Source organism: Podarcis gaigeae (genome assembly GCF_964106915.1).
Source record: "Podarcis gaigeae genome assembly, chromosome: 2".
Taxonomy (NCBI): Eukaryota; Metazoa; Chordata; class Lepidosauria; order Squamata; family Lacertidae; genus Podarcis; species Podarcis gaigeae.
In genome coordinates, this window is record NC_139679.1 from 121,332,968 (window position 1) to 121,348,934 (window position 15,967).

At 44.9% G+C, this 15,967-nt stretch overlaps 2 protein-coding genes across 2 annotated transcripts in view; one reads left to right on the forward strand and one right to left on the reverse strand.

The window, feature by feature from the left end:
• Positions 1-6,070, reverse strand: part of LOC310837752 (class I histocompatibility antigen, F10 alpha chain-like) — a 75,269-nt gene extending 69,199 nt beyond the window's left edge. The window contains 1 exon segment of the mRNA XM_083724812.1: positions 6,005-6,070. Within this exon segment, the coding sequence (XP_083580938.1) occupies positions 6,005-6,055 (51 nt within the window). The 5' untranslated portion in view covers positions 6,056-6,070.
• The window catches only part of LOC310837292 (uncharacterized protein), a 530,615-nt gene that overhangs the window by 234,375 nt on the left and 280,273 nt on the right, over positions 1-15,967 (forward strand). The window lies entirely within an intron of this gene.

Here is a 15,967-nt window from a genome sequence, read left to right on the forward strand (position 1 = left end):
CAGTACAAACCCAACTTCTGCACATAGGTACAGTGTTGATCCCTTGATACAATCTTGGACAATACATCAGCAGGGATTTCACTACCTGGCATATAGGACACCGTTACGAGTCCCTTTTGAATACGTTCCCTAGCATGTTGCAACTTCAATTGCAAGTGCTTCGTGCTTTGCTTACAACCTTCAGAATTCAGCAAAGCCAAACATGCTTTGTTGTCCTGGTAAACCTGGATTGGACATTTGACAGGAATTTTTATGTCTTTGCACAATTGTAACAACCATTCACAATCCTTAAGTGAATAAGACAGTGCATTCAGTTCAGCTTCACAAGTACTTAAGCTAACTGTTGTTTGCTTCTTGCATGACCAATCAAATAGACCCTGATTGTACTTATAGCAAACTCCAGACGTACTTTTCCTGTCTGTAGTGTCACTTCCAAAACTTGCATCTGCAAATATCTCAAGACCACCAGACTTCTGATTGTTAAATCTCAGTCTGTAATGCATAGTGCCTTTCAAATACCGCGCTATGCGTTTCAGAGCTTTCCAATCCTTAACAGTAGGATTGTTGACTTGTCTGCTTAGCAAATTACAGCTAACAGCAATGTCAGGTCTTGAACATCTGGCAATGAAGTTTAGCTTGCCTAGCACACTTCTGTACAGTGTAGTATCAGAAAATGTTTATCCAGTGTCATCTACCTGATAACCTGTTGTCATCGGTGTGTCTACAGGGTTAGCATCCATCAGGTTTAGTTTGCTTAACACATCAGCAATTTTACGTGACTGGTGTACTAGAATGTTACCATCTTGATCTCTCTCTATTTCCAGAGATAGGTAGTTGTTTACCTCACCAAGATCTTTTATGTCAAAGTGCTCTTTCAGTTGAGCTAGGGCGTTATTGTACATTGTGACATCTTCCCAAAAGAATAAAAGATCATCAACATAAAACAAACAATACAGTTTCTTTTGCCCCTCCTCTTTGACAAATACACATGGATCAGCTTTCCCTTGCTTAAAACCTAGAGAAAACAATACTTCAGTGAGTTTTGTGTGCCAACACCGTGCACTTTGTTTGAGACCATAAAGGGACTTCTTCAGAGCACAAACAAATCCCTGTTTTACCTGTACGCCATCAGGTGGAAGCATATAAAGTGATTCATCTAGAGATCCGTACAGAAAAGCTGTATTCACATCATGGTGACTAATGTGTAGATTCTCCTCTGCAGCTAGCTTGAGCATAAGCCTAATGCTCTCATACCTCACTGTGGGTGAGTAGGTCTCGTGATAGTCTTCACCTGGTACCTGTGCAAAACCTCTGGCTACCAATCTGGCTTTGTGTCTGACTATCTTGCCATTTTGATCAGTCTTCGCTTTGAAGACCCATTTGCTTCCAAGCAGTTTCATTCCTGGAACTACTGGAACAAGGTCCCATGTTTTGTTCCTTTCCAAGGAATCAAGCTCAGCCTTCATTGCATTTAACCATGGCTCAGCTTCCTTTGAATCCAAATCCTGGATTTCTTGGAAACTTGAAGGTTCAAATACCTTCTTGGAGCTTTTAACAGCTGTTACTGCTATCTTAGCAAACTCATCAGCAAATCTCTTTGGAGGTCTGCCTTTTGTTGCTCTCTGTGACCTGCGAATTAGCCTTAAGTCTTCAACACTCTCCTCTTCCTTCTTAGGAGAAAAGTGACCTATTGTGAACAATGGTTCCTCTAATTCTTGATCAGAGCTTTCAGAGGGTCGCATAGAGGCTTTCGCACTCTTGAAATCCTCTGAATCACCCGATTCAGTTTCAGACTCAGAATCAGAACCTTCATCAGTGGGTGTGGGTTGTTGCGGTTGCTTTTGACTATCCTCAGTCTCATCACTGTCATCAGGATAACATTGGAAAATTCCCACATTCTCCCCCCACTTGGCATTGTACTCAACACTTCTTGTGAGCTTAATTGCCTTAGAGTCAGTCATCATTATTCTGTAAGACCCTTTCTGATAACCTAGAAAGATACCATGCAATCCACGCTTGTCTAACTTGGAGTTTTGTGGTGAGTGAACCCACATGTCAGAACCAAAAATTTTCATGTGTTTGATGTATGGCTTCTTGCCAAACATCTTCTCATAGGGGGTACAACCAATCGCTGAAGATAACCTGCGATTATAACTGTAAGTGAAACATGAGAGAGCTTCGGCCCAATAACTCTCTGGAAGATTGGCATCATGCAGCAAGGTTTTTAACCCTTGAAGCAATGTCTGATTTGCTCGTTCCGCAAGTCCATTCTGCCATGGCGAGCGAGGACTAGACAAATCGTGTTGAATTCCTTTCTCAGTCAGAAAAGCTTCAAACTGCTGAGAAGTGAATTCTCCCCCGCGATCACTGAAAAGAGTCTTTACTTTCTTACCATGCACATTTCCCAACCAAGCACAGAATTCCTTGAACCTTGGAAAAGCCTCTGATTTCTGCTTGAGATGGTACACATAAATATACCTGGAAAATGCATCAATGAGAACCATGAAGTACCTGTTTCCACCCAAAGAGGGCGCTAGTGGTCCAACCAAATCAGCATGAACAACCTGGTATGGTTCTGTAGCTTGCCTACTAGACACCTTACCTTTCGCAGCCATTTTCACTTTGTTTGCTGCGCATGCCTTGCACTTCATGTGGTACCTGCAGGGTTTAATAGTCATACCTTCAACCAAGGCAGGCATTTTAGATACTGCCTCAAAATGCAAATGACCAAATTTTCGATGAAAATCGTGAATACATTCTGCATGCAAACTTTTGTTAGAACCTGCAATGCAACAAGTGTCATCCTGCACAACATCATCAAAATACAAAACATACAAACGATCAACATATTCAGCATGCAATACATAATCATTTTTCTTTGTGATGATGCACCTTTTGTTCTTAAAGGAAACGTCAATTTTCCGCTCATTCAGCTGTCCAACGCTGAGCAGATTATGCTTGGCATCTGGCACATAAAGCACATCCTGTATCGATAAGTCCAAACTGTGAAGAACAACAGTTCCGTAGCCTTTACTGGGAATTGTGTGGTCATCCGCCTGGTGAATCGCACCTTCCTGCGGTGTAAAAGACACGAACAGTCGCTTATCGTTGCACATGTGATGCGTTGCAGCCGAATCAACAACGAAGAAAGATCTAGACGTCTTCTGGACCTCTGCAACCTTTGGAGTGAAGCGTGAGACCATTGCCTTGTGCTGCGTTGTCCTGGACACCGGACCTTTGCCTTTGCCTCGGCCTTTTCCACGCGATGAGCTTTCGCTGCGCTGCTCTGTCTTGGCCCTGGGATATCTGCATTCCCTCTTCATATGGCCTAGACGTCCACACGAGTAGCATTTCACTGCCTTCAAAGCTTTGGCGCCATCTGGTGGTTCCACTGCACTATGGGATGACGTCTGTGAAGTCTCCCCCTTGCCCATGCAGCTAGCACCCCGGCGGTCTGCTCCATTCTGAATCATGGCAGTATCACTGGCTACTGTGAGTTGAGCATTTGGCTGATTGGCATCAAATTCCCCACTTGCCTCATCCAGCCTTCTGCAGCTAGCCATCATGACTTTGGCATTAGCCTTCTGCGTCATCTCTGCTGCTTTAAATTAGGCTGCTTTATACATGCTGCGTCTGTGTACAGCTGCTTCAATCCAAAAGCAAATTCAAAAGTACTTTCGATTTCCAGCCTCTGCCTGTGAGCCTGTGCCACTCTGCTTATCTGCAGCTGCTTATCTGCAGCTGCTTCAAACCGCATTCCAAAGGCAAGTTCAAAAGTGAAAGTTCTCTCTGCTGTCTTAAATTCATGCTGCGACACTGCTGCAGCTGCTTTACTTTCGATTTCCCCCAGCATAGGAAAAATTTATCCTTCTAGCCTTTTGCCTGTGCCACGGCAAAACCGGCTATAAAAGTTCAAAGTCCAGCCATAAAGCCATTAATTAGAAGCTGGCAGGCTGCCCGGAGCTGTAGCACATACCTCATCAAATCATCTTGACGCGCAGAGATATCGTCCGATCCGGCCCTCTGCATTCCGATCCTTTGCCGGCACTCCAATTCTTTGCTCCTTTGTTCCTTTGCCAGGAGCCCGACTTCTGGAGTCCATTCTCAAAACACTGCGTTTTTCTGGGCCCGGAACCAAATGTTGGAGATAAGCAGTGTCCAGTGCACAGCGGAATGATGAAAAGTACGTGCCAACATGCTCTATATTACTTTATTTACACTTCAAAGCTGGTAATTTACAGGAAAACATCTTCCCTCTGCCGGAGCAGAGAAAGGCATCCTCTCTCCTCTAAAGCACGGAGAGAATCACACTGAACTGCAAAGAACAGTGAAAAACAGGAAACCAGTGTACGTCACATCCAGTCTCCTTTCCCGTGAGAAAACCCAACAGCACTTGACTGTGGAATGTAAACATTGTCTTGTGACAAGCACTTCGCTGCTCAGTGAAGGAAGCAGAAACCAACAAAAATAAGATCAGGCGGTCGGGCGGAGGGAAGGCGGAAGCTGCTGCTTTCCTGCATTCTGCCTCAGGGTCTTACTGCCCACCCGCTTCTGTTTGTTTGCTCAAACTCAACAAAGAGCAGGGAATCCCCTGCCCTCCTGGCAAGCAGAGGGTTAAGGAAAGGATCAAGTCCTTCCTTCTAATTCTTTCCTAGTCACACTGTGTGCAGGCTCCAGCCCACCACCTCCTCCTCTCCGTGCTCTAGGGACTCGCAGGTGGGAGAGAGAGAGAGAGGGCTGGCTTGGGGGGGGGGACTTTTGCCTTCCTTTCCTCCCCCCCACCCCGTTAAACTCCTCCCCTGCATTCTTAGCCAGCTGCTTCTCTGCACACCCCTCTTGTGCTTCTTGTCCCTTCTGTGTTTTTCCTTCCCTCCCCATTTAAAACGTGGTGACAAAGCACGGATCCACATGGATCCTCAGGATTTTTGCATTGGGTCACCCCAAATTCACCATCAGATCACATAGCATGTCCATGGCTACATCTTGCACCAAAAAAATCACGCACCCACTGTTGCCTAGGGTCACAGTGGTGCAAAAACGTGGTTACAAAGCATGGATCCACATGGATCCTCAGGATTTTTGCATTAGCCTACTCCAAACTCACTGTCAGATATTAAAAATCTTTATAAAATAGAGAATTAAATACATACAGAATGTTAAATTTTCAGTTTTGAAATATTAGTACTAGTTTAGTACTGTATTTCTATATTACTATAGTACTGTATTAGTTATTTTCAAATACTTAAATATTTTTAGGGTGTAACCCAATTAAAGCCCGTTATTTACATACAGTATTACAGTATTTACATACAGTATTAGGCATACTGTATTAACTTTATTAACTGTATTAAAGCATTAACTTTGAGATATTATATTTATTTAATGAACCCTCACCCTTATTCAAATGAACCCTAACCCTAACCCTTATTCAAAGTAAGCTTAAATTAGCTATTTCACTTATTAATCAAAGTGCTATTACTGTGCGACAGCAATATTTTATGTTTTATTCTTTTAATGATAGTTTAGGATTTATTTAAATATCATTTCAGTCTTTTCAGAGCTATATATTCACTGCTCTGTAATAGTCTATAAGCATAATTGTTACTGTAAATTAAATTAGCTTTTTACGAAAATACCGTGCGTGTTTTTTTTTTTTTTTTCAAAGCCAAAAAGTGTTTCAGGCTTGTCGAGTTTCCCGGAGTGTGGAGTTATAGAGAGTCGAGTTTTCGGGGTTCTAATGTTGATCATATGACTCTAAAATACTTTTTAAAAACTTTAAAACTCACTAATTTTCATCTAAAATTTAGAAAACTTCCCGGGGCAGGACCCCGGTATGGGCCCCCCCAATATTTTTTATAAGTCGGCGCCCCTGCAGAGAAGCGCAGTAGGTACTGGGAGACTGTGAAGAAGGAGGCTGGCTGTTTTGAGGGGGGCTCTCCAGGACCCACTTTGGGGACTCAATGGGCTCAGTCACCTCAGGGATGTCTTAAGCTTCACTTTTCACCTGCTCCATCCAGTTTTTCTGGACAGGGATAGTCTGCCCACAAGGATCCATGTTCTGCTCACCTCCTGACAAGATTATTGTAACATGTGGTGTTTTCCCCCATTACAGTAGGGATGCTTCAGCTGCAACAAGATAAATGTGACAGGATTTTCACTGCCACAGCTCATTTAGACCAAATCTCACCAGGGCCAAAAGACCCTGAAATATACTCGAGTCGAGAGTGGATTTCATGCTCTTTATTCAGCTCATAGTGGTGAGGAGGAATGAAAGTCCCCTCAAAGTATCTGCTTTATATACATTACAGTATTTACACAATGGGCTGCACGTGATTGGCTAATTGCGGAATACTCCTGTAGGCCAATCAGGTTGTGGATTCACTTCCATCTAGAGCTGGATTGGGTGGCTCCTGCAGACCAATCATACTGCTGCATTGTTCTAGGACCAATCAGACTGCTGCATTCTGAATCCTATTATTCTAGGACCAATCAGACTGCTGCATTTTGGATCCTATTCAACTCAGTACATAACAGACCCTCTGCCTGTTTGTCTGGTTCTGAATTCAATTTAAAGTCCTCGGTGGTTTGAGGCTCCTTCTCCTCCCCTGGTCTCCTCTGTGGAGACTTTTCTCCCTCTCCTTTCTCTTCTTCATGGAGGTGGAGTGGGCGACAACAACTAATGGCCAGGAGGAAAATATTTTGCTCTTCACAGACTTTAAAGAATTTTTCAGGACTTTAGACATTGTTGGATAGCTTTGTTATGTGGTTTTAAACCACCCTTGAACCAATTTAGGGAGATGGTGGCATGAAGATGAACAAATAACGAAAGCAGCTGCTTGAGGCAGCCCCTTCAGGAAGGAGGCAGCCATTTTGTCTCCGTTTCTGCTTCACTGCCAGCCCTCCACAAAATGGCTTCCGTCCCCGACAAACAGGCCGTGTGGGGCTGCCTCAGCCTCCCCTCTTCCCTCCCTGCAGAGGAGACCTTTGGTGCAAGGGAGAGCAGCCAAGCAAGGCAGAAACCGAAAGCCACAGCAGCCCACAGATCAGGCTGCCTGACTGGGAGATCGGCAGGCAGAAATGTCACTCAGGGGAAGACGTTTCCTTTCTCCCCACAATGTCCCTCAGTGCCCAGATGGGGTGACCTTTGGCATTTGTCCCTCTTGGCCCGGCCTGGGCCCCCTCCAGCCTTGGAAAGACCCGTCTCCCTCAGCATGCAGGACAAAACCCTGAGCCTCCATAGCTCTTCCTCAAGGCCAAGTGGCCAGGACTCCTGGGTCCTCTTTGGGAGGAGACTCGGCAGGAGCCAGGACTCCTGGGTCCTCTTCCTGGTGTAATAAAAAAAAAATTTCAGGTCTTATATATATGATAAATGTTCATAAATGTATCAAGCAAACACGTGCATAAATATATAAACCACATGTCTGAAGCAGCACAGGAAGACAGTCCTGAAACCATTTTGACTCCCAAACTGACCAAATGTTTCTCTGCAAGGAGGGAGGGGGTGAGGTAACCTTCCCATTGTCCCATCAGACTACCAGGAAAGGCATGCAGATAAGGCATTATCAGATACAGGGGTGTCTTAGCCATAGAGGCTAGTGGCGCGGGGCACCACGACCCCATGTTCTGGAGGGCAGAGGGAACAGGCAGAGGCCACCCTCATCTGCCTCCACCATGCTGCGCGCTCCCAGAGCCTCCTCCCTGCCACAGGAGCCGCCCTCCAGCACCGCCAGCAGCGCCGCCCTGGCCGCCGGTAGCGCCACCCTCCGCCATACCGCACCACGCCACGCCCGGAGCCTCCGTCCCGCTGGAGGAGCTGTCGGAATCTCCAAGCCTTGTCAGAGGAATTTGCCACTGTCCAGGCACCCGGCTTGAGTTCCTTGTTGACCTCCCTGTCAGCAACTCCCGGCAGGAGACAGGCAAGGTCATCTATCGGCGATTCTCCTCAAACGTGAGAAGAACACACCACTCTTCCCTCCTCCCTGTCTTCCCCAGGAGGGGGAAAAGAGACAGACAGAAATGTATTTACATGCCTTTATTTCTGTCTATGCAGCAGTACAGAGAAACACGTCTGTATTCTCCAAACACCAACAGCAGAGAGAGAAAACTCCACCCCTGTACTTCCAGTACATGTCAGGTGACACACTGAGCTAACATCCGGTGCTCAGTACAGTGAATAGGCTGTCCCTTCGTTCCCACGCTACAGCCACAAACATCAACATCCTGTTTGACATTCCAGCCAGCTGCAGCTCGCTGCTGCATTGCTCCTTTTTCATAACAGGAGCCACCCTCCAGCTGCTGCCCACCCAGAGGGAAATGTAGGTGGTGGGGGCATTGGAGGGATCCTTGCACCACAGCGCCAGATCAGCTTAAGACGGCCCTGATCAGATAACCTGGCAGGCAGGAGATAAACAACGCACTCAGATTTCCGTTGTAGACCGCCTCTTCTGTAATGTATGTATGATGTTTCTGGGGGTGGTCTTGGACTCCAGGGTGGGCAATTTAAAATGTCTATATAAAGGTGGGCGCACCTTGGTTCTGGGTTCCTCCTCTCTCCTGCGGGTGAAGGGGGCACCCTGTTGCAACAGATCAATAAATATCAGGCTTACTAGCTGCTTTGCTTCTCAATATTCTCTGGTTGGCCTCTGTTCTTTTCTCCTACTGATGGAGAACCTACAAAGGACTCTATAAGGGCTCTTGTGTCCCCCATAACGGAATAAGGGCAGATTTTATTTACAACACTGGCAGGCAAACACACCTTCCTCTCTAGCTGACTACCTTCAAAAAATGAATATTTATATCTAGGTGGCATTCATGTTATCCTTGTTTGAGATTGCAGGCTCCTTGGGGCAGGACCTGCAATGGATATTCTTAGTAAAGTGCCATGTATATGGATGGTGGAATAATAATAATAATAATAATAATAATAATAATAATAATAATAATAGCTCTCTTAAAAAGACCTGCAGAATGCAAAGCTCATTTGGTCTCCTTCGATTGATACCAGAGGGAGGTAATGGGGGCATCCCATGGCAGGGAGTTCCACAGACCCCGGGATATGAGAGAAGTACAAAGTTTATATATTTGCCTGTGTTTCTGGCTGTTTCATTTCATTCATTCATTCATTTGATTTATATATCGTCCTTCATCACAAGATCTCAGGGCAGTTCACAGGATAAAATACAAGGGGGAAAAACTTAGTTTTGTGCTTCTTTTAATTTTTATATGTTGAGGTCTATGGAACTCCCTGCCACAATAACTCAGAGATCTACAGTGTGACTTTTCCCACTGCCACCAATTCCCTAATAATTTGTTGTTGTTGTGTGGAGTAATTTATTACACCTGAAGGGGCAAAACGGACTAGTGGAATAGCCCCATCTGGGCCCCCGACAGCAATATTGGGGGTCCCTTAAACCTGCAAAACCTTTGTTTGAGGTGGTGGAGAGGCAGTCTGCAGCGCCAGCAAGCTCCGACTCTCACTTTGTCCAGAACAAAGTCCAGCAGAGGTTTTGGCCCAGATCCCACAAGCAGGAAAACCCCTGCCTGAATCACAAGCCAAGCGTGAGACAGGCAGAAGCCGGTGCCTTTTCCATGGCACCAGGTGAGAGAAACCAAAAGCCCACAAGTAGGGGGACATCTCTCCTTATAGGGCCTCTGGACGCCTTTTGGGTGGTGTCGTGGGCTAAGGAAGGCATTAGCCAGGGTTGCCCTACATCCAGCTGGGGCTGCCCTCTTTTTTGCTCTTCAAGACACGGCAACCCTAAGTTAGTATGTGGGCCACACTGAATAATCCCTGCCTCCTCCTAAATCAGATACATCCATCCAGCCTGGTGCTGAGTCCTCTGTTCACTGCCAACGCCGCCCCCTCCAGCACAGGTACATGATTTCCAGAAACAAATCTGAACGGGTTTGGGTTTCTTTTGCCCCACCACTTTCCTCAGGAAAACTCACTGAATTCAGCCGTCAACAGTGGGGTTTCCCAGGAAAAGTGGCAGGACAAAAAAGGAGAAAAACTGCTCAGATACGTGCCTGAAAAGCACAGACTTTTGCCCACAAATTAGGGCACAAATGAAAGTGTGGGTGAGCCTTCCAGCTACTAAAATGACTCCTCTAATGCTATAACTCTTCTGTAACTCTGTCACTGATAAAATAATTCTTACCTAGGAAGCACAGACTCTATCCTAATAACTCTCCTCTCACTCTCAAGGACTTGCTCTATCTAAAGACGAGTCACGAGCTGTCCAGAAAGTAAATCAGTAGTAAAGGGAGTGAGGATCAGTATAAATACAAAATCAATAGCAATGCACACTCATGAGGGATAAACTTAGGGTTGTGAGTTCGAGCCACCCCACATAGGGCAAAAGATTCCTGCATTGCCGGGGGTCGGACTAGATGAACCGTGTGGTCCCTTTCCAACTCTACAATTCTCTGATTCATCTAAATCTAAATCAAGAGTGACCAGAACTACCGGTACTTTAAACTTCCATTTGACCTTCCTTTTTCTATCTTGATTTTTCACCCACTGAATTCTGCTAGTCGTTTCTTTTTTCCTTCTGGGCAGATTTTTCTTTCATGATGTAGCAGTGCCCTCTGGTGGGCAGAGAAGTCAACACTTCTTCATTCTCAGCTGATTTCCCAGAAAAGGCTGAGACCCCAGCTGACTCCCTGGTCCTGCCCTGAAAATGCCAGTCAGTCAGAGATGATTAAGAGCCCTTCAGCTGTTGCTCAGAGGTTTCCATAACAACAACAGAGCTGCCAGTCTAGGCCCCTGGCCGGTTGGCGGGTGGTTCAGCTTTTCCTAAATCTGGATCAGGCACTGTAGCGGGGAACTACACCTGTTGAATATCTCACAGCAACCTTGTCAGGAAAATTAAAAGGTGGCAGCCTAAGTCAGCAGATCTGTACATTGATTTTCAGCATGCAAAAACTGTCTCACTGCAACACACATTACAAGTAGACTTTAGAATTGAGTTTCACACATTCATTTTAAGAGGTTTTATTGCTTTTATCTGTGTGGTAATTGTTTTTTGTAATCTATATCTTATAATGCACACTCTTTGAATACGTGATTTACACATATTTCTAAATATATAAATAAAATAAACAATACATCAATTTCCCATAAAACTGCACGCTAAAAACACAAAACGTATGTAAACGTCACAACTTCGGCAATACAGAGAACCAGATGTTAAAAAGTTGCTTGAGGTGCAAACAAAATTTTTCAGGATCCGCTTAAAAGCCGGTGAGGTTGGAGTCATCGATAGGAAGCTGCGTTATAACAGCGTTACAATTCCCAAAGTTCCCTGGGAAGAGGGATTCATTGTTAAACCATCCTGGATTTACCAGGACTACAGCAAGCGTGGAGAGAAAAATTTAACACTTTCCTCCTTTCCTGTAGCCCTGAGGAAAATCCACAGACAGGTTGAGCAGTCTGGCTCCATCTTTTCAACAGTGCCCCACACTCCCCAGATTATTTTATGGGGTGTGGTGGGATTAGTGAAGCTGTCAGAAGCTCCTCTACAGCTTCTATGCCTAGACCTCCACACACACACAAAACCCCCTCAGAATGGCATGCTGCCACACCCCCTGGTTTTAAGGTTGAAGGAGAAAGCCCTCTCTTGTATAACAGTTGTCAATCAATAACCGTCTGGGGAATTTATCGAGCGCCCGGTTTCATATTTGACGAAACTGCTGAGCTGCAGATGTGTGTATAAATATCAGTTTCCTTATTCTAAGTAAGGGTTGAATTGGAGACACCTGTGGGCGTGTGAACATCATCTCCTTGTTCTGGAGCAAGCTTGGTTATTGCATTTCAAAACAAAGAAACCAGGAAGCAACTTCAGCCTGGTCAGGGGAGATCTGGGAGGTGCCAGTTATTTCCACCACACAATAAATTTGATTTGATTTGATTAAAGCAGCAGAACGTGAAGAGGCGAGGGGCTTCTTACAAGACCTTTCTGGAGGGAAAGGCGAATTTTGATGGACGATCTGAAGGGGGGAAAATGGGATCTCACACACAAGCAATCTGGGAGGCAGTTCCAATGTATACGAAGTCCTCTGTGGGGTCCTCGCCCTCTTGGGGGAACAGAGCTCTGCTCCTCCCAGAATAAAATACCCTGCGGCTGTCAGCTTGTAACTGGGGGGTTGACAGAGGCACCCATTGTGGAAGTGCCAAAGGAACCCCCGTGTTTAGCCACACAGCGACCCTGTGAGGCAGACTTCGCTGAGAGGTGGAGGCAACTGGCTCCCAATTTCCATAGGACACAGCTTTACATGGTGTTTGGGTCACCTAGCCTCTCCAGATGTTTCAGCCATCAACATTCGCTGGGACGGATGAGGAGTTGGGGTCCAAGACTTCTTACGGAGGGCACGAGGTTGGCCAAGGCTGGAGTGTGCTGCTGTTGTGCCAGCTGCTAACCAGATTCTCGGGTAAGAGATCTTGCTCCATGACCCGTGATCACTTAAGGGGTCACCAGTCCACGAATGCTTCTGTGCCGTAATGCATTTGTCAAAATTGATCTGTAGAAAATGTAACTTGAAAAAAGAGACATTGCACATGTTATGTATTGAAGTTCTCACCCTGGCCACCAGGAGTATTGTGTATGTAGTTTTCACTCAGGTCCGCGTCAGTTATTTTAGGCGGGGAAAGCCTGGGTTGTTGTTGCTACAATGTTGACAGCCGGCTGCATATAAAAGCAGGCCGGCTGAGCTGTTTGCTGTTCAGTTCTGTCCAGCTTACAAATAAAGAGCTGCTTTGGAGAAATCGCTGTGTCGTCTGCTATGTCTACCCACTATTCAACAGCACATACTTTTGCAAACCAATAAATCTGTAATGATATGTATGTTAAACATACGGTATAGCTTGGGGGGGACGTGGAACGCCCCCTGGTGTTCAAAGGGGAGAGGCTCGTGAATCGTTTATTTGTTCTTGCATGATTTCCTGGAATTAGCTTTAAAAAAGGGGTGGGTGGGAAGAATGTTATCTCTGTTCCGGTTTCCTCCCTCTCGTGCTCCAAAACCCAGCAATAGAAAAATCAACAGAGAAAGGAGAGCGAAGCCGCTGCAGGTAGCTGCTTTCTTAGCAAGCTCACCCTTATTCTGCAGTGCTTAGATAAGGTAAGAATTGAACAGCTTTGAAAACTGGAGGGTGGCCGGCAGAATCCAAGACCAGGGAGAAGGGTCGGTGGAAGAAGATTGGAAGATATTTAAAGATTATTTACAGAAACATTGTAAAATTAATGAATGTTAGAAGGATGTTGGGATGAAGCTATGTGGTTTTAGCAGAAATGTTATAAAGGATTAAGTAAAAATAGACTGTTAATTGGTGAAAGGAGGGAAAATAAAGTTAGATTATATCAAGATAAATTATAGGACAAAAACTGGGAAAGATGGAAGGGATTTGCTGAAATAGCTAACTGAACTAGAATACAAAAAAGGGAGGTGTGAGGAGGTCAAGGAAACAAGCAAATGAAAGATAAGTTATGGGAATGTTCGTTGTGTTTTTATTTGTTTCTATTTTTCTGTGTGTTTTTCCCCCCTTTTGTTTTTGCTTAATTTGGTGTTTTCTCGTTTTTCTTTTTGTAACCCTTAAAACTTTAATAAATATTACTTAAAAAAAGAAAAGAAAAGAAAACTGGAGGGTGGAAGGGTTGGAGAGAGTCAGGCAGCTCCTCTACTGCTGCAGAAGATGAAGAGGTGACCCAGTGGTCCGTTAGCTCAGCTTCCCAGGCTTTCTGGCTTTTCCACCTGGAGATTATCATCACAACAACAACAACAACAACAACAACAACATTTATTTATACCCCGCCCTCTCCAGCCAAGGCCAGGCTCAGGGCAGCTAACAACCAATAATAAAAACAAGTTGAATGAATACAACTTAAAAACAAGATTAAAATACAACATTAAAACATTAAAATGCAGCCTCATCACAGGAGGAGAAAGGAAAAAAGAAAGAGGGGGAGGGAATCAAATTGACTCCAAGCCAAAGGCCAGGACTACCACTCCCATCATCCATTTCTGAGGCAGAGGAGGATTAATAATAATAATAATAATAATAATAATAATAATAGGCCCGTTCTCATGTTGTCACCCTCCAGACCTCTCGTGCAGGAGGCACACAAAGAAGGGCCTCAGAAGATGATCTCAGGGTCTGGGTAGATTCATATGGAAATAAATCTCCTACAAATGTATACATTGGTACCTTGGTTCTCAAACTTAATCTGTTCCAGAAGCCCGTTCCAAAACTAAAGCGTCCCAAAACCAAGGCACACTTTCCCATAGAAAGTAATGCAAAAAGGATTAATCCATTTCAGACTTTTAAAAACAACCCCTAAAACAGCAATTTAACATGAATTTTATTATCTAACGAGATCATTGATCCATAAAATGAAAGCAATAATCAATGTACTACTGTACTATAAAATAAATAAGACAGTATTGTAGATGATAAAAATTAAAATCATAACAAAAATTACAAACATTGATTAGATTAGAATGATGATATGGTTTTATTTGTAGATGTATGCTTTTTTTTCTTACCTGCACTGGTGACGTTCATTGTTTAGATGGTGGGCTTTTATCCATTTCCACAGTCACACAATCAATCAATCAATCAATCAATCAGTAGCTGAACTGGGTTCCACACAGTCACAAAAACAAATTAATCAAAAAAGCCTCAAAAACAAAAATGCAAAATAAATAGCAAAAACAAAAATGCCAAACTTAATCTGTTCCGAAAGTTGGTTTGACTTCCGAAATGTTCAAAAACCAAGGCACAGCTTCTGATTGGTGCAGGTGCCCCGCAAACCATAGCCGACAGCTGCATCAGACGTTCAGCTTCTGAAAAACGTTCAAAAACCGAACACTTACTTCCGGGTTTTCAGCGTTTGAGTACCAAGGTACCACTGTGCATGCTTCGTTTGTCATGAGCTAATCTGCAATGTTCTCTCCAGGGAGCAGCGAGGAGGTTACTAAATTTCTCAGTTGCGTGGCGAGTTCCTGCCCCCCATCAGGATAAATAAAGACACAAGACATCATAATTTAAGGTTAAATGGGCGAATTAGGCCACAACTTTATTGAATTCAGGAATGAGAGGCATTGGCTTAGGCATTGGTCCTATCGACTATCCGGCTCCAGCCCATTTGCTGGAGACACGGGGAAGGGTTAACACCATAGAGGGTGAGTCTCCTGCTGAGGCACTCAGGAGGAGACTAGGAGCTCCCCCCCCCCTCACCGCTGGGGGGGGCGTACCTTAGGCCCACACCTCCATAGGCTTCGGACAGGGCCACGCCCCCTGGAGTCCTTTAACAGACCACCCTTCGCTCACTAGGGGGAGGTGATGGCATTCCTCCCCCCCCATCTTCTTAACCCCTTCTTACCAATGCCTACCGCCAATGCCGAAGAGTTGTGACGAGTTGCTACGAGGTAGGCGAAAAACCAAAAGGCTGTAAATTGCCAATTGGGAAAAATTCCTATCATGCCCCTTGCGGCGACAGACCGAAGTCCATAGCAAAGTCAAAAACCTACCTAAGCCTACTTAAAGGGAGGGAGGGTGGGAAAACGTGGTCAAAAACCAAGGCACAGCTTCTGATTGGTGCAGGTGCCCCGCAAACCATAGCCGACAGCTGCATCGAACGTTCAGCTTCTGAAAAACGTTCAAAAACCGAACACTTACTTCCGGGTTTTCGGCGTTTGAGTACCAAGGTACCACTGTGCATGCTTCGTTTGTCATGAGCTAATCTGCAATGTTCTCTCCAGGGAGCAGTGAGGAGGTTACTAAATTTCTCAGTTGCTGACAAAATGAGTGACAAAGTGGAAATCGCGGTAGCTTCCGCTCACATTTTAGGTGAGTCCCTCAGAAGATGCTGCACGGACAATTCAGACAGCTTCTGTTTTATTTTGTTATCTTCAAAACATTTCTATTGTAATGGGTTTGATGTTGTCAGGGGCTCAGGAGCAGAAGCACAGG